At 36.2% G+C, this 24,553-nt stretch overlaps 1 protein-coding gene across 1 annotated transcript in view; it reads right to left on the minus strand.

The window, feature by feature from the left end:
- Window positions 1–24,553, minus strand: part of LOC145662497 (synaptotagmin-5-like) — a 107,415-nt gene that overhangs the window by 28,386 nt on the left and 54,476 nt on the right. Inside the window, exons 3-5 of the mRNA XM_081728132.1 lie at window positions 10,517–10,666; window positions 9,369–9,472; window positions 520–642 (exon numbers count right to left, since the gene is read on the minus strand). Of these exons, the coding sequence (XP_081584258.1) occupies window positions 520–642; window positions 9,369–9,472; window positions 10,517–10,666 (377 nt within the window). The remainder of the gene's footprint in view (window positions 1–519; window positions 643–9,368; window positions 9,473–10,516; window positions 10,667–24,553) is intronic.

Here is a 24,553-nt window from a genome sequence, read left to right on the forward strand (position 1 = left end):
AATACCCTCTATAATTCAAATACGAAATTATTTGAATTTTTAACGGCACTAGGTTGTAGTGTAAAATCAGCTCATATCATTCATTATATGGATCTGTACTACTGTACGTAAAGAAGGATCTGTACATGCATAAATAAGGAGTCTATGAAAAGCTTCTAAACATAGAAGACTAATTTACTTTTTCTTTTTTTTTTTTGGAAACTCCTAAAATAAATTCTCCTGATTTTTTTAATGGTAAAGTTTACTATCATAAAATTAATCTATATCATAAACATCATTAGGAATGTTTATGTAATAGTGTTGAAGATGCATGTTTCCAAGCGCTTATAATAATCTCACATCCACGTGAACCATACAAGCTGTTCAATGAATAAGATTTTGTTCTTTTTCTTTTTTCTTTCAGTCACATTGAAGGTTTTATCGTGTTCGCTTTTGTTTGGTTTGCATGATTGCCAATGGAACAATAGACAGTAAAACGAACGAAGGCGATAAATAGTGTTAAGCAAATTAAAATCCTACCTTTATTCCAACGACTAGCTTGCTCGGGGAACTATCCTCATGAGTCAGATACTGTACTGTGAAGGTCACCTCGCCGGCGTTTTCTTTCTTACGCATAGGCTCTCCGTTTGGTGTCAATATGCTCTGGAAAGAAGGAAAAATGTCAAAAACTCATATATTTAGGAACTCATTTGTTGTTGTATTCCCAAATTAATCGATTTGCTATCTAAATAGTGCTTTATTATTTGCAGAAATCTAATTTTAAAACCTGTAAAATTCAGTGGCGGCTATACAATTCTACAGAGGAAAGTCACATCAATAATTGTGGTGAAGCCAGATTTGAATCACTCTTCCACACAAAATCATTCCTCGGCTTTGGGACTTCTGTTGAAGGCATTCTTTAAATTTTAAATATTAAGTACAAATACAAGGACTGGATAAAAATAATGGTATTGTAACTCGTCCTTGCTGTACATACAGAAGGAAACCTTTACATTCCTTCAATATAATCAGCTCCTACTCTATCACCTTCCTCGCGTTTGTAAGTCATCATACACCGTCAGCGCATCGCAGGGACCATCATTTGGCAAGGACAAACGCTTCTCTTTTGTTATAGTGCTTTCCGCGAAGCGGTTCCTTCAAAAGGTCGTCACGAAGCCCCTGAAAACATTGTTGGGCACTTCGATCTCGATCCACGCACACTGTTCAACTTTCCGAAACATGTTATGGTGGTTCCAGCTTCGCTGGTAGTGCTGAAACACAGCCCTCTGACGTGAGAACAGTGTTGCCACTACTTTTATCCAACCTATGTATTACGGGGAAAATTTGCCATTGTATAATCATATGTCTAGTATACATCTTTTACACAAAATTATCCAACTTTACATACTTTACTTAACACAAAGAATTCGGGGTATTCAGGAAGTGGAAACGGCCAATGTTTTCAACATTACGATTACTCAACTTATTTCTTTAATTTGAATTTCTTAATTGATTCTGTAAAAATCATTCGGTTTCCTACCCAACAGCACACATACTTACTAACAGTATAATTGGAAACGGATACAAAAGTAGTGGTAAAAAATTATCTATCTTCATTGCTCGTATTATTATAGCCGTAGTATTATTTATTAATTTGTAAAACAGAACTTGTATGTTATAATACTTTCATGCTGCATTAAAATTCAAGTATGCATTTGATCTGAATCGTTTCTAAAGTAATTGAGTAATTCATTCGACCATTCATTTTCAACATCAACTATTTAACGTAGAATCTAAATCACACGTACTCCTATCGTGAATCGATTCCTGGTATCCCATGCCAAAGACGAATTTGCAAACCATATTTCTACAAGGAAGCTTCAAAATATACATGACGTTACAGATGTGCTTAGACGACCCGAACCTTTCCTTCCGAACATTTCCAACCCTTGTACAACAAGTCCACATTTAATAGGCAAATCGAAGGGATCCATGTACAAAATTTCGGCATCTCATTTCTGGGGCCTCGGCTCGGGATCAGGGCCCGATTTCTGACAACACTGCTGTGTTCAGAAGACCTTTCCAACGCTACCACCCACATCTAACAACTACATGCTTAAAAAAGAAATAGAATTGACCCGAACCCAAAATTTTGGGACCTTATTTCTGGGGCTTTGAGGAAAGGGCCCGAAACATGTTATGTACATTTCTGACGCTGCGCTCAAACGACCCCGACCTTTTCAACGCCACCACCCTTATACAACAATTCCATATTTAATAGGCAAATAGAAGGAACCCATACCCAAAACTTTGGAACTTCATTTTTGGAGCCTCGGGGCCAGAGCCCGATTTATGACATCACTGCTGTGGTCAGGAGACCCATACCTTTCCAACACCAACACCCGCGTTTACCAACTCCATGTCTAACATGGTTTCCCTATTGCAGGAGGATTTTAATGGAATTATTCCCATGCTCTTTATTGAGATGCTGGTTGGCAATAAACAGATAATTAATGAACAGACAACTTTGTTTGATGATGCATCCTTTCAACGACACCTAATGGTGTCGTGTGTGTATGAATCCTGGTCAGCAGTTGTCTCTTTATTTCAACAAATAGTTGTGTATGTACTATTCAATCATGTCGTAATATGGACAAAATTAGATGCAAATCTGTGACATGCGATCTTATCGTTTTCATTCGCGTGAATCAGTCGAATAGTAAAGAACATACAAATACTACAAAATGCGGAAGAGAAACTATTAATTAAGAGTCGAAGGACGTTTGAAGTGGTTATTTTGAGAGAATAGAGTCGTTCTCTGGGGAAAATCGTTCAGTGATCGGGCAGAGCAGTGCATCAGATTATCGAAAGACAGCCACAAAGTGGTGTAAATGTTACACGGAAACGCACTTATCGTTCAAAAACAACAGCTATAAGAGCCTCGACACTGGAAAGAAATGTTGAACTTCTACAAACATCAATTAATTTTGCTGCACGTAACATCTAATAAATATAACATTTAAGAGCTACATTTAATGATTTTTCTTCTTACTGTTATAAACATTATTATTTATTCTACCTCCCCGGCGAAAGCTAATTTGGTTTGGATCTTACACTAAGCTGTAGCACCAGGTCTCATAAATCCTCACTGCTGAACGGGATGCTAAACTTAAAAAAAAAAAAAAAAAAAAAAGAATCAAATCTGTTTATTACAAATTCCGTCTGATTGTTGAGGTCGGATTTAGCCAAGACTGTTTCTTCTGTACTGTATGTTCTGGCTGTTAAGCAGCTTTCGTACTACCCTTATTGTTGATACTAATACGAAGTTCTACAATATAAGTATGAGCGTTATAATAGATTATTATTATTATTATTATTATTATTATTATTATTATTATTATTATTATTATTATTATTACTACTACTACTACTACTACTACTACTACTAGTAGTAGTAGTAGTATCGTCTTGCCATTGCCATTACAATTCCCTTCTCCAACTTAAGCAAATTATTACATCCGGTATTTTCTGAATAAATAAAAGGAAATTTCAATATTACAGAAATTACCCCACCACGTTTCTCAAGAAAATGTAATTTTAGAAAAGGACGAAACATGTTACATTTGTATTTACTATTTTATATAATGAATTTCACATCTTGAGCCAAAGGATAAATTCACTGAAAAACAAGCAAACGAAATAAACGTTTACCGCTCCGAAAGAACAGTAGAACTACGGCAGAACCATTTCCACTCGGTATCAAATAGGCAACGATAATCATGTCTGTTGTTCTTTATGGTTGCGAAACATGGGTGTTTACTCTGAGGGAAGAAAGTAAACTGAAAGTGTTTGAGAACAAGATCCTGAGACGAATATTCGGACCCAAGAGGAACAGGAATGGGGAATGGCGGAAACTTCGTAACGAGGAACTACATAATTTATACGGTTTACCAAACATTGTTAGGGTCATCAAATCTATGAGGCTCAAGTGAGCAGGTCATGCAGCCAGAATGGAAGAAAGTAGGAATGCTTTCAAAGTCTTAACTGGAAGACCAGTCAGAAAACGACCATTAGGAAGATCTAGGAGCAGTGGGAGAAGAATATTAAGATGAATCTCGCAGGAATAGGAATACAAAGTAGAAATTGGATCCTGTTAGCTAAGGACAGAAGTCAGTGGAGAGCTTTTGTGAATGCGGCATTAACCTCCGGGTTCCATAGGCCATAGACTTAGTTAGTTATCAAAGAGGACGGTGACCCAACGCCTTCAGATCTATGGCCTTTAGGGTGGGATTACGGCAAAGAAACCATTCCTTCGAGCCAGTGTCGGACTGGAGCTGTCAGAGCTAGGCGGAGATGGAAACTTAGAGGGGACCCTCATGCACAAATTTATGTAAACATTTTGACTTTTAAAATGACTTTTTAATTTGTCCCCAGCATTAAGCATACACAGTTACACACAAAATGGCTAAGACGAAATACCGTAAATATTGCACAGCACAAATTAATATTATAATTACAGTTAACAAAAATGTAAATGTAGGATAGACAAATTAGCAGTAGTCTACCTATTCCATTACAAACAAGAAAAAATACCATTAAGTACAATTGTATGACTATATTAAATTTCACAGCATGAGTAATCGTTTAAGACCCCTCGAGCTTTCTGCTATTTCGCTTCCAATAACATCGTAATCTACAGGAAAATTCTGGACGTATTCAATATTACGGAGCATTAAATTTTCCAGTCGACTTTGCCCTAAAAGTGATCTCAGTTTTGATTTAATGATCTTTAACTTAGAAAAACAGCATTCCAAGTTACCGGGTTACATAGTTGGAAGAGCCACATCATATTTGTACACACAATACAAATTGCTATAAGTGCTTTCATTTAAAGTCAGCTCATACAAGAATGTTAACACAGTGTATACAACCTGGCTTTGTTTTCACACCACTCGTCTTCATTTCCAGAATCTGCTGGGCACTGAACCACATCGAAGTCACTTGCAAAAGTATTCTCCAGATTCTTCAAGTAATCTTTGTAATGAATTGCAAATTGTTTGAGTTCGCGTGACAGGGTTTCTTTACGGCGTATGGCGGGGTAGGGCGTAGCAAGGCGTGTATTTTCTGCTAATGTTTTCAGGGCTCCACTGTTAATCCAATGTTCTTTATTTTTTCAAATCTCTTTGGGTCCAAACAGGCAGAATCTTTCATTAAATGTTCACTTGGGATAAACCTCTTCTCGACACTTGTAAGAGCGGTATCACAAAATCTACTTGGAACTTCTTCCACTGGCCTTCTTGCAGAGACGAGTCTTCATCAGAGCAGTTTTCATCAAAAAGCGGTTTTTACGTCTAATCCTTTTCGTTGCAAAATCAGCATCCAACCTGAGATGAAGTTCATTTTTATCCCATCCTCTATTATAATTTTCCGAAAACATTTTAACGTTTCTATAGAGGTGAGAAAATTTCTCTCTGAGTAACTTCAAACTTGTTGCTAGTGTTTGGACCATTTCCCACGCCGTTAAGTAATCCATCTTTGGTGACAGTGGATAATTCGAAGTTAGTGTTTTAAGCCCTAAATAGCTCTGTGTAAAGCGCTTCTGTCATTAGAGTTTCAAAAATTAACCATTTGTCTCGTAAACTTCTAGTTCTGCCTGCTCTGTTCTGTTTGCACCACATGTGCACTGAATATAATATTTTAAATTAGAATATAAATAAATATTGGGCTATTGAGCCTTCAATATAAAATCTAAATATCCTGTCGCTCTAGGAAAACTTTAAACGTTAAATGTATATAACGTTTTTGTTCTTACAATTCAGACGATCTAAAGAGCGACTGTTAACTTTTAACCAAAATAAACTTATAATTTCATAACTATTGAAAATTCAGCCAGACGGAATGTGAAGATGTCTTTTAGATACGTTAAACGTAATTTACGTATAATTTGGATATTAAAATTGAAGAAAATTTTATCAAAAAGTATTTCCAATTTTACCTAAATATCTATCTATGACTACTAAAGTCAAATTACATTAATAAATAACACTATAAACAATAGCACACAATATTCTTGCCTTAATTAACATCTACTTTTCTACCTGAGAACATGCAGACGCAGCTTACGTTGAGTCTCGACACTATAACATTACAAGAGTCAAATAACGCAACGAGAGAATGAGCCACACAGCAGCCACAAGGCTACTTGTGATACAAAGAGTGTTCAAAAAGTTTGGCACAGTGGTCTCTATTTTTTTATTTGTTGCAGAGGAGAATTATTATTATTATTTTATTTTTTATTTATTTATTTATTTTATTTTATTTATTTATTTTTTTTGAACATATTTGGAACATTTAGCTATACACTCAAATGTAACCTCCATCAGCTGTGACGCATCTGGTCCAACGTTCTTTCCATGATGGAAATGCACTTTGGTAAAATTCTGGGGATTGACTTTTACACCATCGCTTGACACAGGAAATAAGGTCTTTCTTACTATCAAATGTTTTACCGCGTAGGTGGGCCTTCAGACGTGTTTTGCTCTCAGGTTCGGACAAAAACAACCATGTTTCATCCTGGGTAATGACGCCGTCAAAACACTGTTTCCACTCTTCAGTAAAGGTCGTCATGAGACCCTCGCACTCATACTTCCTCATCTTTTTCATTTCTCTTGTCAATAATCTAGGCACCAACACGCACAGATTTTTCTGTACCCTAGTGACTGTACCACTGATACCACACTACCCAACGACAAATCAGTCATTTCAGCAAGCTGTCGTGTCGTCACACATCTGTCATTTTGGATGATTTGATTAATGGTCTCCTTATTCACATCATTCACTACCGTCGATGGTCTACCACATCGTGGATTGTCCAGTAGAGAGAGATCACCTTCTTTAAACCTTTGCAACTACCGCTGGATACTGCTGCGATACAATGTGTCCTCCCCATAAACAGGGAGCAACTTTCTGTGAATCGATGTGGCAGAGTCATTGCCGGTGTTGAAGAGGAACTCCATCACCGACCGTTGTCGCAACCTGACATCTACTTCACGGTCCATTATGGCTCACCTGTAAATAAAAGAAAATACTTTTATATAAGAGCTTATAGCTAAATGTTCCAAGTATGTTCACAAAAAAAATCATTCTCCTCCTGCAACAAATAAAAAAATTAGAGACCACTGTGCAAAACTTTTCGAACTAGCTCTGTTATATGACATTTATTATAAAGACAATAATGGAAATTTTAACTAAAATTGTCTTGAGTTCAATACAATTAAGCCTGTTTTATTGTGACAAAGGGGCGCCATAAGAGGGTGGGCGCAGGCGGAGATCTCCGCCTCACCACCCTGTCCAGTCCAACACTGCTTCAAGCAGGAAACATTACAAAAATATACTCATTGGCCAAATAAAATGAACTAAAAACTGAAACGATGAGCAAGGGAAGAGTGTACAATGAACCGACGAATCTAAATTCCAATGCTAGAAGTTTGTACGCCTCGTCCTGAAGAGTGAGTTCATCCCGACCGTGTAATACCTACAGCAAGGCACGGAGAGGGTAGCGTCACTTTACAGACTACCATGTTAATGATTTAGTTCGAATTAATTGAATAATAAACAAAGCATATTTCACAACGTTTAATTGAGGCATGGACTTCTATCAAGCATGCGGATTAGGGACAGTAACTTTGTACTACAACAGGATTACCGTCTCAAACATACTTCCAAGCTATGCAATGATTTTCTGCAATGCAAAGAAGACGCTTACATAGGCAACAAATGGAATATTCGCCACAGTCACCGGATTTGATACTCATCGAGTTCTTGTTAGACGAACTTGACAGAACAGTCCGTAAATAGGTGCCAATGAATACTAAAGGTCTTTGGAAGGGTCTTCAGAGGTACTGGAGTCATGTAGTTTCATAAAAGTTGGATAAATTAATTAAACAAATGTCTGGAATTTGTAAACCTCTTATCAAGTCTAAGGATTGGTATTTCATTGAACGCAAACATACTTAATAAATTCACCTTAATGGAAGCAGGACTATATATTTTAATTTCTTTATATGAGGTGCCTAGTATCAAAAGCCGCCAAATTCATTTTTGACGAAATTAAGTTATATACCGTTTGATTGAGACTGTATACTGTTTGATCTAAAGGAATTCCATGGAAACAGTATTTTGTTTAAAAGCTTATCAAGATTAACAAATTTTGTACAAATTAGTGAAAGCACCTTTCTAGCGTTGTTGGCGAGACGGATTTCAACATCTGCGCCAGTATAAAACACCTTCTTGGAGGTGGTCAAAATCAAGATCAAGAAGATCATACTAAAAAACTAGTTCAAATATGAGACTTTATATTCAGACGCGTATATATGGACATTCCCTGCACATTTTGTAAGAACTCGGAACTAAGCTAAATGGAGGTGGCGGATTTTGATACTAGACGCCTCATATGAGCAATGACCTTTATTTTTGAGGACATGTCCGACAAACTGGGTTTCGTATGAATACACTTCTTCTTTCTTTCTTTCTTTTTTTTTTTTTTTTTTTTTTGAAAATTTTGAAAAATCAGTAGTAGGCCTATGCTCAGATACTTTTGATAATGACTATAGTAGTAGAAAACAATTAACAACTTCACTAATTGTACCAAAACAATTAAATACATTTTTTAAAAAATATTGTATTGTCATCGGGTTGACCGATCTGTCCATTTCAGAGCTCTAGCTAATAAGTGGATGTGGAAGTAAAGTTGTAAGATTTGAACTTGACAATAAATAAATAAATAAATAAATAAAAATAAATTATTGGCAAGTCGATAAATAATAATTTTTTGTATTCAGTATGGGTGGAACCTAGATAATTCAACTACACGAATGCTTTATTACCAGTATAACTATTTTTGTTATTACTTTAAAAAAAAACATACGTTTATGTGGCATGTTACCCTAGCAGCACACTTAGCAGACAGTACATAGATTAATGGTCTGCATGATTGGGCATTGGTAGGAGTAATTGTAAAGTCGAAAATATGAAAATTTAATACATTGGCTCAACGTAGTTTGAGGAGTATGTTGGCCAATCAACAATTTCCTGTCATTTACCCAACAGTTTCTAATTCATACTCCTAATTGCAATCTTACTTCTTTTATAGGAGTTCGTTTGCAATTGAGTTGGTTATCAAATGCTCAGAGTAGAACAAATGTTGGCCAGCCTACAGTTTCTCACTGTTTGACCTATTGGCTTGTGCTGTTACGGTATGCGTCAAGGTTCCATATAACACCTGTATATAAGTAAAATTTGACTTATGTGTAGGTGTTATATGGAACAGTCTACCTATACACGTAAGTCGGAAGCATTAATGTTTGAATAAAACTAAAAACAGAACATACCTTAAGTGAAGCACCGGAAATTGAACCTGAGGTATCAGTATTTTCTGACATGGAACTGTAGGTGGAATCTCGATGACTTAACCTGCCCAGCAGGTTACTGCGTCCTGAAAAATATCATCGTTTAAATATAAACTAAATTGAGTATCTTGATGCAGAATGAAACGTTAAATCAAATGATTTAATTGCACCACCAAAGCCAAAATCACACTTTTTTACTGTTTTGATTTTTTTTTTTTAATTTATGTCATAGCTAAGTCACACTCATTTGTTTCTTCCTTCAACTATTACTAAAGCATGTTTACTGGCAATGAAGCATACGTAGTATTTTTTTTTTCTATCCCTGGACGAATATTTAAAGATTTTGTTTATTTTTATTTATTTATTTTAGCTATGACCGGAACTGATTATGCTAGACATAAATGTTTAGAACTTCAGAAACTTGTGAATATATTACTATGTGCAGCTTTCTCTTTCAATACTTTGAAGTAATAAACAAAGAAAACACAATAACAGGTTGTATCACAACTTGTATTACACAACCAAATTATAATATCTTTTTGCCGCGTTGTTTCCATTTCTACTTTTATTTATTTATTTATTTATACGCTGATTAATAATAATAATATAATAGCTACGATATTATTTACGCTTAAACACGTATATTTTACACGGTGTAGAAACACATATATTTTAATTATTTTATTGATCAGTTTAATTTTGCTCCTTTTTTTCTAATATAATTTCATTTTACCAGTAGTATAGTTTCTACAATCGTGGACGAGTATTATATTAAGTAAAACCAAGCCAATGTTTTAGATGTTTTTTACTCATTATAAACGTGATATGTTAGCACAGCACACACACTTGTAACAAATATCTGAAAAAATAACGCAAGATGCATTATTATTTACGTATCAACAGGTAAAATCTCAGAAATTTGTAATGGTAAGATTACATATCCATATCATGTTATATATCCATATCATAGCGCAATCACATTCTCTGTCTACATAATATTATTTAAATCTACAAGTCAATAAAATTAATAATATTGTACATTTGATTCACACTTCCTAGACATTATTAGAAGTTTGGGTCATATGTACTAAAGAAGGTCTATAGGAGTGCTTTGTATTGGAAAAACTCACCAGAGCTTGATCCACTCCCAATGGTACTGGTGTATAAGGAACTGTCTCGTTTGTAAGAATGGTACGAAGGTATATTGGCCAACTTCATCTCATCTACAACATTTCCATTCTGTAACGGATCTTTAGCACGCTTTCGTCGCCGCTTCTCATCTGTAACAACAAAGGAAATTTTATTATTCATTTTTGAGATTGAAACCAGTATATCTATTTATCTCTCTATCTATCTATCTATCTATCTATATATCTATCTATATATATATATATATATATATATATATATATATATATATATATATATATATATATATATATATATATATATATATATATATATATATATATTTGGTCTAGGAATTAATTCGTGCGGTTGGTACGCACACATTGAAGCTGTAGTACAAACACAAAATACATAAATACCTTAAGAAAAATATTGTCCATCGCTAGCCACCACTTTCGCCCATCTGTCAGGGAATGTACGGATTCCGTGGCGAAAGAAGTCCTCATCCTTGGAAGCGATCCAGTCAGAGACCCATGTTTCGATATCTTCTGAAGAAGTAAACCGCTGTCCAATCAAATCGTTGTTCATGCAATCGAACAAGTAGTAGTCCGAAGGAGCAACGTCTGGTGAATACGGCGGGTGGGGTAAAACTTCCCATCCGACATTTTCTAAATAGGTTTTGACCGGTTTTGCGACATGTGGGCGAGCGTTATCATGTTGAACAATAAGTTTATCATGTCTGTTCTCCCATTCTGGTCGTGTTCTGGCCAGAGCTTGCTTCAAACGCATTAATTGTCGTCGATAACGTTCTCCATTCATAGTTTCACCCGGTTGCAGCAGCTCATAGTACACCACACCTTTCATATCCCACCATATGCACAGCATAACCTTTGCACAGTGAATATCTCGTTTTGGTTGTGATGGACCTGGTTCACCTGGTTTCACCCAGGCCTTTTTTCGTTTAGGGTTCTCGTAATGGATCCACTTCTCATCACCCGTAATAATTCGATGCAGAAACCCCTTTCTGCTCTGTCGTTGAAGCAGCAATTCGCAAATGTTTTTCGTCTTTCAACGTCTCTGTCTTTCAATTCATGTGGAACCCAATGTGACATCTTTTGAATCATTCCCATGGCTTTCAAGCGTTTGGAGACTGTTGTTTGATCAACGCCTAATGCTGCTGCAAGTTGTTCCTGCGTTTGACACGAATCCTGCTCGAGCAATGCTGTCAATTCTTCGTCTTGAAATTTTTTTGGCTGTCCAGCTCGCTCTTGGTCTGCCAAGCCGAAATCACCACTTCTAAACCGTGCAAACCACTTCTAACACGTTCGCTCAGCTAGAGCATGGTCACCATACACTTTTACCAAAATACGATGACTTTCAGTCGCACTTTTCTGCATGTTAAAGTAATGCAGCAGGACACCCCGCAAAAACACTTTATCAGGCACAAATTGCGCCATGTTCACTTAACTACAAACTGGTGTTGTTGACGCTTTAATCCACTGCCCTATACTAAGAACGATACGCGATGACAGGGGTTTGCAACACATGTGTGGATACACGGAATTGTGGGACGCTTCGTTCGTTGCGCCATCTCTTGTCCACCCGCACGAATTAATTCCTAGACCAATATATATATATATATATATATATATATATATATATATATATATATATATATATATATATATATATATAAAAGTTTTAAATTTTGTCATTTATCTCCATTCAAAAATTTTGAGTTGAGTTGATTTTAACGTCCCGTTCAGCAGCAAGGCTATATGAGACGTGGACCTACTGATTAACGTGGAATCCGAACCACATGAGCTCCCGCCGGGAATCGAACCCGGGCCTCCCACGCCAAAGGCGCGTACGCTAACCGCTTAACCACGGAGGAGCTCCCATTCAAAAATTTTGTTACGTGGAATAAGTGTGATAATAGTCAAACTTCAAGTGTTCTTCGAGCAGTTATCGTTGCAGGCTAGGCTCCAACTATTATTATTTTCAAATCAAAAATTAAAAATACATATTGGCGTTTTAAAACAGAAATGGTATGGCTAAAACTCTCACAATTTTCTTATACGTGTATAGTAAGCAATGCGTTAAATATGCAAATGAACAATATATTGTTACATTTTGAACTTAATCATGCAATGAAGCTCTGGGAGAGAATGATAGAAGCAAGATTGAGGAAAGAGACCGAAATAACACAGAATCAATTTGGTTTCATAGCAGGACGATCGACAACATAAGCAATATTTGCACTTAAGATGCAAATGAAACTACAGAGAATACTAGAAGAGACTCCATATACTTTTCATCGACCTTGAGAAAGCGTATGACAGCGTACCAAGGGATCTTTTTTGGTGGACACTAAAGAAGAAGTGTGTTCCGAACACAAACATCTGTATAATTCGATGTATGTATGATGGATGTAGGACAAGAGTGAGGAGCTCGTGTGGAATAACAGAAGAGTTCACAGTTAAAGTGGAATTCATCAGGGATCTAGTCTTAGTTAATTACTTTTTGCAGTTGTGATGGACGAGCTTACAAATGATATCCAAGGATTAGCACCTTGGAAAATGCTATTTGAGGCAACATCGCGCTGATGAGTGAGACCAAGATGAATTAGATGCAAGAGAAGTTAGATGTCTGGAGAGGAGCATTGGACAGCAAAGGGCTTAGAATTAATAGAACTAAGACAGAATATTTACATCATCCTTTCAGGAAAAATGTAATTGAGAATACAAGAACACGATTGGACGAAAAGAAGGTGGTAATGACGAGGAGATCCAAGTACTTGGAATCAATAATACACGAAAATGCAAGAACAGAAGATGTAAACAACAAAATTAGCAAGTTTCATGTTGTGGAGATGAAGATGTTGCGATGGATGTGTGAAGTGATGCGGAAGAACAGAATTAAAAAGAAAGTGATCAGGGGAACAGTAAAGGTGAGACCAATACTAGAAAAACTGCAAGAAAATAGACTGAGATGGTTTGGACATGTAAGAAGAAGATTTCCGGAATACGTAGCTAACCAAACGGATATTGTAAAACAATGGGAAACGAGCGCGAGGTTGGCCAAAGAAGTGTAGAGATTATGTGAAGAACGATTTGGTGTAATGTGGACTCACAATGGATATGACACAAGATAGAAACAGGTGAAGGACAATGATCTGAAAAGCAGACCACAGTTAACTTAGAAAGAGTCTTAGAAGAAGAAGTTATTATTTTTGCAATTCTAGAGTTTATTTGTTATTCCTTTCTTTTCTATTTTGTATCTATTTTATTTTTCATTCTTTAAACCTTTTCGCGACCTTTGCTATAATTACTTCATTTATAGAACTTATATGAATTACCTTCACCTATAAGTTTTCGTTTGAATTTTTTTTTAAGTTTGACGTCCCACGGTTATGCCGGTGAGGCTAAAGGAGACGGTGATAATGAGAGATGAATGAAAATGGTGGAATGAAGAAAGTGGGAGGAAACGGGAGTTCCCCGAGAAAACCCACGAGCACGGTGTTTGTCCACCACAAAGTTCACTTGGCGGGGGCTGTTTAAAATTTTAATGTACAGCATTGACCTTACCGTGATATGATAATTAGCCCAGCTGCTGACGTTCCCATTAAGACCACAACCACCCAAAAACAACTACACGTCGTTTGAAGATTTATCGCAAGATATTCTCACTTCCTAGAATCTTCTGTTTCAATAAACACCCCTTTACAACTGAAAGCCATTTTTTTTTTTAATTTTCTAACGATTTTTCAAAGAACGTCAAAGAATTTTCTAATGATGAAAAGTATTTAACTTTTTCAAGATCAAAGTATTAGACAGTTGTAATTATTTGTACTGTTTTCTCTCGAATCTCGGCTGTAGCTCTCTGATTATGTTCTTCATAACCTCATAAAAGAACTTTCGTTTAAAAAACAACTTTATGAGCTATCAGAAAAATGGTCTGAAATTATATCAATCATAACAAAATCTCAGTTGTTCAATCATGTTTGATTTCTGAGTTTCTTTCTTGGTCCATTAATAAAATATAGTTTCTTTAAGCAAAGAATCAAAATAGTCTATAGAGTGAAGCCAATATAGGTGTTTGTTTATTGACGGACTGGATGCTTATTGAGATATCTTTCATGCTAGACTCCGCAAAACTTTTGTCTGCAAGAACCATTATGCTTTCAAAGAGTGAACTAGCCCTTGTGAATTTTTCACGAAAAGCGACTTATGCTATACTTAGAGACGAAACTTTTTCGCAACAATTTTGATATTTTGTAGCATTAATTATCACAATTTTCGCATTTATTTTTTTAAATGTAGCACAAGTTTATATATATATGGTGCTTGTAAACAGTATATTTTTGGCAGTATCTAATACAAAAATCAGGATATACCTTAACTAGATGCAAATTCTAGCTAATGTATTCACTGAAATATAGAAATTAATACAAAATTTTACGCACTTCCTCTAACCTCCTCCTTAGTTAAAGGATAATATGCAGCAAGACATTACAAATTCTTTAAAGTTTGTTCTCCTGTCAGTAACAATCATATTATACTTATATAAAAGAACTTCTCGGCATCAACACTTCAGACTTGCAACCATATTGAACGTAACGAATTGACAGCCAGAGTTGCCAACAAGTTGATACAAAAAGTAGTTAAATGGGAGATGAAATGACTCCAATTTTGGATGTAGAGTCGCTAAAAGAAATTATTCCTGAAATTCCGTCTTTCTTTCTCTCGTTCTCTCTCATCAAGTGTGCGATCATATATATCAGATATGTGATTAATTTAAGGCACAATATATCTGCGCTAGGAAAGCGTATATGTAAAAACGTAAAGCAATCATATATATAACAAATAATAATATCACTTTTAGTACAATATATATATATATATATATATATATATATATATATATATATATATATATATATATATATATATATATATATATATATTACTTTACGGTCAATTTCACTTCAATGAAATCAAAAATTAGTTTAGAAAAATGAACAAAAGTAAAAGTCTACACAGAAAAAGAACCTTATTTTCTATCTCCTTTTACTGAAATTTCTACAGAAATCAGCTTGTTATCGGTAATGCATTATTTGTGCCTCTAAACGGAAGCTCTGCAAACTAAAAGACATTGAAGATTGGAGTTGGTTCCCGTTAGAGGGCAAGGGATACCAGCAATCAAAGCGGGAATAAGGAGATAAATGCTACGTACTTTGCCAGCTTCTCAACACTTGCGCTGATTCAAATAGGCAAAAGGGAAATAAATATATATCTGAACTATTCGAGCTAATAGTACTTGTCTACAGAACTAGTTTCGCAGCACGAAAGTCGCTAGATTTGTATCTAAGTCGCCAAATTGTCATTCAAAAATCACCAAAAAAGTCGCTAATCGGAAAAATTATTTTTTTGTCGCTATACTGGAAGTCGAATCACCTAGATTTATCGACTTTTCCCCCAAATTGACAACACTGCTGACAGCAAAAGACCTGTGGTTAACTTTTAAACTGTTTAACAATGATACAATGTCAACTTCCTCATCCTCACTGTTGAGAACTTCAATAACCTTACTTTTAAATTCACCGTAAGCAACCAAAGATCACGAACATTTCACCACTAAACACAGTCAACGATTTAAACAACAGATCAGTTTTATTGATGTCTACATCTTTATGAAGTAAAACAGTTTCTGGATCAAATAACTCGCAGAGTTTTCCGTACTCTCCACACAGAATTATCGTCACTTGCTTGTGTGTATTTTTGCAGCTTCATCAGTACTTTTGACACACAGCTTTTTAACTTCACTTCCACTTCAGCCTGGTGAGAAGCACTACCCTTTTTAATTAACTCTGCAGTAGGAGACTCAGATTTTCCTGCTTGAGTTAACTCTTAATTTATTTTGCAAGTTTTCGTTTTCCCGACAATAAGGTGAGCATAAGGGTCTCGACTGGCCTTAGCGACACACAAAGAGGCGCTGAAAATCCCAGAAAGTGACATCACGCCATGCAAGCTTACGGATTTTATGGAAAGCTTAATTTAGCGTCGTGCACGTTTTCGGTAAAATGCAACCATTTGTAACCTAAATAATACTGGAAATGCGCTTTTCAGTTATTATTAGCAATAATTAGCAAAAATTCCACTTTTTCACTTTTATTCGCATTTATCGCACGTAATGCCGAATTTCGCAAAAAATTGCGATAATATAGACGTGTTTTTTGGATCTGAAACGAAAAGTTTGAGGTTTCTTATTCGTCTCTAGCTATACTGTATAATTGTTAATAGAATATACATTTATGAAATACGAAATTACCAATATTAAATCTCTTTTTGAGATAAAGGTTCGAAAATAACACTCTCAAGAGTGGTCTACTCCATCTGGATTTTTTAATGATAAATAACTTCTGGAAACAGAAATGACTTTAGCAAACACATCTTTCGTTTTTGATTGGAATACGAGATATAGGGGGACCTTAGTCAATTCTGGAATTTTTCAAAAATAAATAAATAAGAATAGGCATCTTTTTTATAGATTTCCTTTTGTGTGCTGGTAAAAAAACTGAAAAGTAATAAGGGTATGGCAGAGGAGGCTATTTTAATTCGGTTTATGACAGAGTATGACACAAAGAACTTTATGACTGATAGGACTGCTTACGCAACATTATACAGCAAAAAATGAGATGTTGAAACAACAAAAAATGACTACCATTTTAGCGTGTTACTTGTGTGTCAATTCAACACCAAGTTTTTTTAACGTTTACCCGTTTAAAGGGTTGCGCCCTTTCTTCGGGAAGAGGTCGAATGGTATAGAAGCATCAATTATATCATGAGAGGGTCTAGGTGTTGTTTAGTCATCTTTATTTAACATTTTATTCAAATTACTCAAAGGGATGGGCATCAATTAATTGAGGGCAATCTTCTTGTGCCATGGATGCTAAGGAAGATCGTCTGGCTGACATATAAGTCGTAGTCGTTCTTTAACTGCGGTGCCTGAAATGAAGAGAGAATGCCAAAACACACATTGCGGTGATTTAGGTTCATCAAGAGCTATAAAACATACGGTTCAATGACAGAAATAGACGGCAATCAAGACAGGAGGAGTGGTAGATGTCATGAGGGTGAAGTGTTACTACGCCACAACACATGGGTGTTATTAGTAAAACGAATGCTGTTAGCTTCTGTTCCTGGGGCGACTCAGGAACTAATGAAGACAAAGGCAGCCCTGTTAGTGGGTGATTTACTGTGCATGAGATGGATAGGTGAGCGGTGAAACTGTGCCAGGATGATAAATGTCGAAAACTTCCGGATCGACGTTCTCGCGGCCAATGTTCAAATGATACAGGGAGATCAGATGTTGTAAAGATGTAGGATAATAAACAGCAGGGGTACCAAAGTCTCTATCATAGCTGAGAATATTCAGGAATACTGGGTGAGCAGTTTCAATGCGTTTCTTAATGTAGTTTAAGCGGAGAGCCTCAAGATGGGATAAGAGCGGTGGAAAATGAATACGGTCGTCGAGTAGACGGGTTGAGTGGGGGAGCTGGATACGAAAGGCTAAACGAAATGCATGGCGTTCGAGTATTGCTAACTTTTGATAGTACTTAGGAGGAGCTGGCAACCAAGCTGTGTGACCATAAGTTAAGACCGGGCGCATAAAAACTTTGTAAGTGTTTAGGAGGAGATGCGAATGTAGACCCCACTTGGTGCCAACTAGTTATTTGAGTAAGTAAAGTCTTCAACACCAAGTTTTGTTTTGTAAGTGACTAGTCGTTTCGGCTAGATCCCTGTTAGAGGGTTATGCCCTCTCTTAGGGAACTGAAGTATGGAAATAGTAGCTGTGCGTGACTTTGTGAGCGTCTCAGAGTTCTTTATTAAAGCTTATTATAACTATCAAAGACTTAAGGACCTTTGCGGGCTTTAACATCAGGTAGGGAAAGGGTGGCAGAGCAATTACATGATGTACATGAATGCTAAGTCTCGAGGACGAGTAAATAAGATGCAACTTAGTTGTCATTATATAGGTTGTATGATGTGGAGATGAAGATGGTAGATGAGGCGAGGGCATGATCACATCATAACACGGGGAAAAGTTAGTTGACGGGTGAAATAATCTTCTCGCCTAGGAGCTACTCTAGGCATTGATGAAGACAGTCGGAGCCCATGTTAGTTGTGGATGGATTTATTGTGCAACATAGGATGGAAAGATGAGCGGAAGATGGTCATGAATTTGATAGCAAGTAACTCCAGGTCTAGTGCATCAGGAGGTAGTGTGTAGCAGTACAGAGTATCCAGAAGTGAGAGCGGTGGATGGAAATATCGAAATGCTGATGGGTGGAGTGCCATATGATGCATAATAGTCAGAAGTAGAGGATGGTGTGCTTCATAACGATTGTGTATGTAGGTGAGACGTAACTTTTCGAGATGAAACTGTCGAGATGGAAACTCAATGCGGTTGTATAACTCTGCTGTTGGACTAGGTAACTTAATTCGAAATGCAATACGTAGTGCATGTCTTTCTAAGATTAAGAGCTTTTCGTAGAAAGAGCGTGCAGCAGCTATCCAAGCAGTGTGACCGTATGTTAGAGTCGGTCGTACGAAAGCTTTGTAGGTATTTAATACTGTAGTAGGTTTCAAGCCCCATGTTGTTCCGGTTAACCTCTTTAGAAGATTTAGTCTATTGTAAGCCTTGGCTGTGATTGTTTGAAGATGAGGTTTCCATGTTAGATGTCTATCGAATGTAATGCCCAGATAGGTCACTGTTGAGCGTGCCTGTATAGGTGTATAACCGCTACCAGGTTACAGAAATATTTTTGTGGACACTCTGTATATTTCGTAAAGTCAGTGATCATTATTTTCGATTTATACTTTATTCTGCAACGCACATAAGTTCTTTCTTTGGTGGGAATTGCTTCTTTCCCACACAATTGGACAAAGAAGTCTTTCATCGTTTTTTCATATATATATTTAAAACGTTGCTTTTGGTGAGAACATTTCAGCGAATGACTAACCATTTCAGTGTTTCTCCCTGACTTATTATATGCACAGTATATATTCTGCAGTTATTTGGAGCTGAATTAAGTGCTTTCTTTAATCGCTTATGGAAACATTACTATAGATTAGAGATATACGGGCTGACCAGATGTTTCAGCAACCAAAGTGGCACCAACTGCGTTGTTTCGTACTCGTTATCTGTACTTTCTCACGCCAAAGTTATCGCCGTGTCTAGTGCATTATGGGCAGTTGACTAAAATTAACATAAATGGTTTTCTATATTCTGTTCGTATGTGCATACAGGTGAGTTAACTGAGTGATTTTTGAAATGAACTGCCAACACTTTCAGTTGACCATTGCAACCCGTACCTTGAGCTTCGGTGCTCGGGGAGTTTGACTCCAGGTCTGGAAGCCGTAACCACGCATCTCGCGTCTAGCTTCAAATATAAGTTGTGTTAAGGGGCACAAGTTACTAGCCGGCGAAGGACGTTTTCTTACGGCTAGCCCCAACTAGTGAAGTCCCAGGTCTGCAGAAATTGTGCGTTTAAAATGTTATACACGCGCCCTCCAACATCAGCATTCTACTTTGGAGAATTTCTTGTTTAATTTGCTGAAGATTCATCTTTACGCTGCAGGATTGTCGGCACAGCAATTGGATTCATCGTGGGACGATCCAGACAACTTTTCCCCAGTGCTAATCCCCCAAGTGTGTCAATGGTGTGAGAGAAGCATTTACTGAGAAATCCGAATTATAATCTTATATATTTAAAGGGATATCGCGCACTGAAAAGGCAAAGTGTGATTTCAGTGACGAAAATTATTTTACATCTTCAGTGTTCAGTGTTGTGTTCATTCCTCTTCGCTATTTTATATATATATATATATATATATATATATATATATATATATATATATATATATATATATATATATATATATATATATATATATATATATATAATAGTGTTCTAATAAATAAGTATAGTGTCATTTAATCCAGTGTGTTTTCGTTGTTTGTATGAGTGATGTTTGTGTGCGTTACGGTCTGGATGACCGTCTGATCGTCCGTGAGGTTTTCGAGACGAGACACCCGAACCTCTCGGCGCCTAATGCTTATCTTATTATTGAGACCGACGAGCGATCTGGAAACAGTTTGTAACTCTTTTTGGAGAGGTCCTTCATCGTCCTGTCCAGGTAAGTTCAAGTATCAGGAGAATACTTATTGGTAGGACCACGAACCACGAACAGTGACTTGAACTCCAGGACGGTTACAAATAAATACCGCCCGAACAGCGACACGAACCGGGCGATTACAGGCAGTGCCGGTCTGGCTAGGTCGGCTGCTCGGCAATCGCCGAGGGCCCGAGAGCCTTTGGGAGGGCCGGGACGCATAGGAAAATAAATATTTAAAACTTAAAAAAAGAAACTTAATTATCAGATGTTTAGAATACAAAAACAGAATTAACTACTGATAATTTTAAAACACAACAACATAGTTTAATATAATGCTTGAAAAATAGTTAAAAAAAACGATCAGTAGCAGATTTACACATAACAAGCTATAGCTTAAGGCGCCACTCTTGTAGAGGCCCCCAAAATATTAAAAAAGTAGTTTGGATATAATGACATTTTTCCTATCTAACTTTAATTTTCAGTTTACAGTTCATACGGTATCTTCTCTAATAGCGTTACCTAGATACAGTACCGAAAACTATTTATCTGTTATACTATTTCCCTTCGGACTTTATAGTTACCGCACTTTCCTTTGCGACAGTTTTCATAGATTTATTGTTCCTTTCTTTTCGTATTTTTCACAGGTTTTCATAAAATTCTCTAACATTAACATTGCATTAATTCTCAACAAAAACGAGTGAAATAGTTTACTAAATATTTTTTTTTAATTCCAAGATATTTTCCTATTTGTGTTCTCTGCATGTATAACTTCCTTAAAACAGTTATTTAATCACTTGAAAAAAAAATTGAAGTGGCAGCTTCATCTATTATTGGATGTTTATAGTGGGGTGAGGTCAGCGTTAGCTTGTCAACCTCGTTTCAGTGTTAAGCCTCACCCTTTTTTGCTTCTTATTTAGGCAACAGTGGACAATGAATCATCTCAAGTCAGGTGCATGTGGGTGCAAACTTTGTCACATGACCAGAAATACAAAGCACTATACTTTAACACTCGCGATTATACGAGAAAAAGTATGGAAAAACGGTTTGTACCCAACAAGACTCTACTGCTTGATTGTTCCTGGTTAGACCCAAAAAGGTACGAGGATATATGATTGCTTGCAAACTGTTTATCAATTAGCAAACGCGAATAGAAATGAGTTGTTGTTAGAACTGAAACAGTTTGCAAGCCAGTATCGTAATTTGAGTCTGATTTTAGTCACAAGTTTGAAGAGCCAGAAGAGAAAGAAGTGTGTAAATTTGTGAGAATTACAAGTAATGATGGTGATGGTGATTCAGATGAAAGTGTGACATCTGAAGAAGATTCTGAAGATAAAAGGAAAAATCTGAAACTCAATGTGGTACTAAAAGGAAATGTTTCAGATGTCTCTCATGTGTGTTTCCCATTCTCTATGAACTATCGGCACAGTCTTGATTATTTAGTAATTTATATACTGTGTTTAAATATATAATGACCATTCTATCCACTCAGGTAACTTGTGAACGAGTTTTTTCGAAATTGAAAATTGTAAAAAAAAAAAAAAAAAAAAAAAAAGACTCATATATTCTTTAAGGGAGAACTTACTATCTCCTTTAATGTTGATGAATGTTGAGAGAAACTTGTTTATAAATTTAGACAAAAATAAAGTCATTGATGAAATTGCGGTGACAAGCGAAGTTCTGAAAAGAAAATAAATGTATTGATATGTTCCTGATACTCTGTAATTCCTGTGTGTGTCTGAGTCATTTTCAATTTTACAATTATGTGCTTTATGATATTGTAATCATTTATTAGTAGTAATCAATAATTTGTTGTTTGTATTAATAAATCTAGAATAAGCTTCACTTTGTTAGTGCATACCAATATTTTCGTCTTTTTACAGTTATGTGGTCATATAAATTTTGTAATACACGTTAAATATTTGTTTAGTTTTCATAGAATAAGAAAATGTTTATAACTATACGGGTTTTGCATAATTTTGCCATATCAACACATTTCTCTTTATTTAACTCATAGCCTCATTACATCATACTGTATAGTACAATGCTGAACTGACGCCGAAACCTATATCATGATTTATATCTACGTTATATTGCTTAAGTATGTTTTACCTTGTCATTTATCGTAACACAGATAGATTTAAAACACTTCAGAAACTTTTTTCTTTCTTCATAAACAAACCTTTTATCATTGTTGTAAGTACCGAAGATACGCTGTGAAAAGTTTCTTGATCAGGGGGTCCAGAACCAACTTTAGCCGAGAGCCCGTAATTGTTCCAGACCGGCACTGATTACAGGTGTATGGTTGACATGAAGTGTGAGGCGGTTGGGATTTCGACGAACTCGTGAGGTTTTCTTAGAGGGAATGAATACAATCGCCTGGGTTTTCGTGGCATTAATTGTAAGTTGCCATTTATCACACCAGCGGAGGAAATCGTTAATAGCTGTTTGCAAAGATTTGTTTATTGATTGGATAGTCGATCCCAAAGCAAGGAATGCAGTGTCATCGGCGTACTGAAAAAGATGGACTTTATCTGGTAGTGGAGGCATATCAGCAACGTAGAGAATGTACAAAAGTGGCGATAAAGCCGATCCTTGAGGAACTCCGGATAGCAGAAAAATAGGGTGTGATAGGCAGTTGTTAATAGAAACATAGGAAAGGCGACCCACTAAAAAGTTGTAAATCAGACGGATATATGTGAGTGGAAAACGGTGCCGTATTAATTTATAGATAAGTGCTAAGTGCCAAACTTTGTCAAACGCTTTCTCTAGATCAAACAGTACAAGACATGATGGCTTGACGGAATTATAATGATGTGTGACCATAGTGGATAAGCGAAGCAGTTGGTCGTTGATAGGATAGCCTGGTCTAAATCCTGCTTGATGGATGGGAAGATCAACACCAAGCACATCGCCTTAGAGCATATCAGAAGTATCTCGTTACTGGTTGTGAGTATTTGCATTGTTTTTTATTGTCTGGTACGAGCAAAACTTTGCAAAATATATTTCGCATTTGTGGCAAGTAACTAAAATCATTCTGTTTTCTGTAATCGGTCACAATAACATTGTTGTAAATCTGTGAATCATCTGACAATAGTAACAGAGAGAGCAGTGCTTCCATCTGTTTTCTTTATCTGTTATTCTTGTGTCTTAGCACATATGAAAAAAAAAGATGGCTGAACTGTTGCCTGTATAACCCTTGTCAGACGATTCACAGGTTTACAACAATATTATTGTGACTGATTACAGAAAGCATAGAACATTATTTGTTACTTGGCATAAGTGCCAAATATATTTCGCAAAACTTTGCTTATATTAAACGATAATACTAATGAAAATTCTCTCAGGTAGTAAGGAGTTATTTTTGATATGCCCGGAAGGCGATGTGCTTGCTGCTGAATTAACACAAAAGTAACACGCTTAAGTGGTAGCCATTTTGTGTTGTTTCAATACTTTATTTTTTACAGTATTGATATATTTCTTTTAAATGAAATAAGTTGAGGAAGCTAAAAAAATCTTGTGGACCAGATGGCATATCATTGTACGTTCTTAAACATGCCGTTACATACTATTATAAACATGTTATTAAAAAGAATCGTGTTTCCGGACAAGTGCAAAGAAGCTATAATTTGTCCTATTCTAAATCTAGTGATGCGAGGAACATAAAGAATTTTAGACCTATCTCTATTTTCTCCGCATCTGTCAAAGTGTTTGAGCAAGTAATATTCAAGAGGATAATGTGTCATGTAAAACCCACTCTATCAGTATACCAGAACGGCATCTTAAAAAATAGATCAATGTCCATTAACTTAGCCATCATTACAGATTTCATTGCAAAGGAGTTGAATAGAGGGGGTCAAG

The sequence above is a fragment of the Thermobia domestica genome, chromosome 10 (genome assembly GCF_964235325.1).
Source record: "Thermobia domestica chromosome 10, izTheDome1.hap1.1, whole genome shotgun sequence".
Classification (NCBI taxonomy): Eukaryota; Metazoa; Arthropoda; class Insecta; order Zygentoma; family Lepismatidae; genus Thermobia; species Thermobia domestica.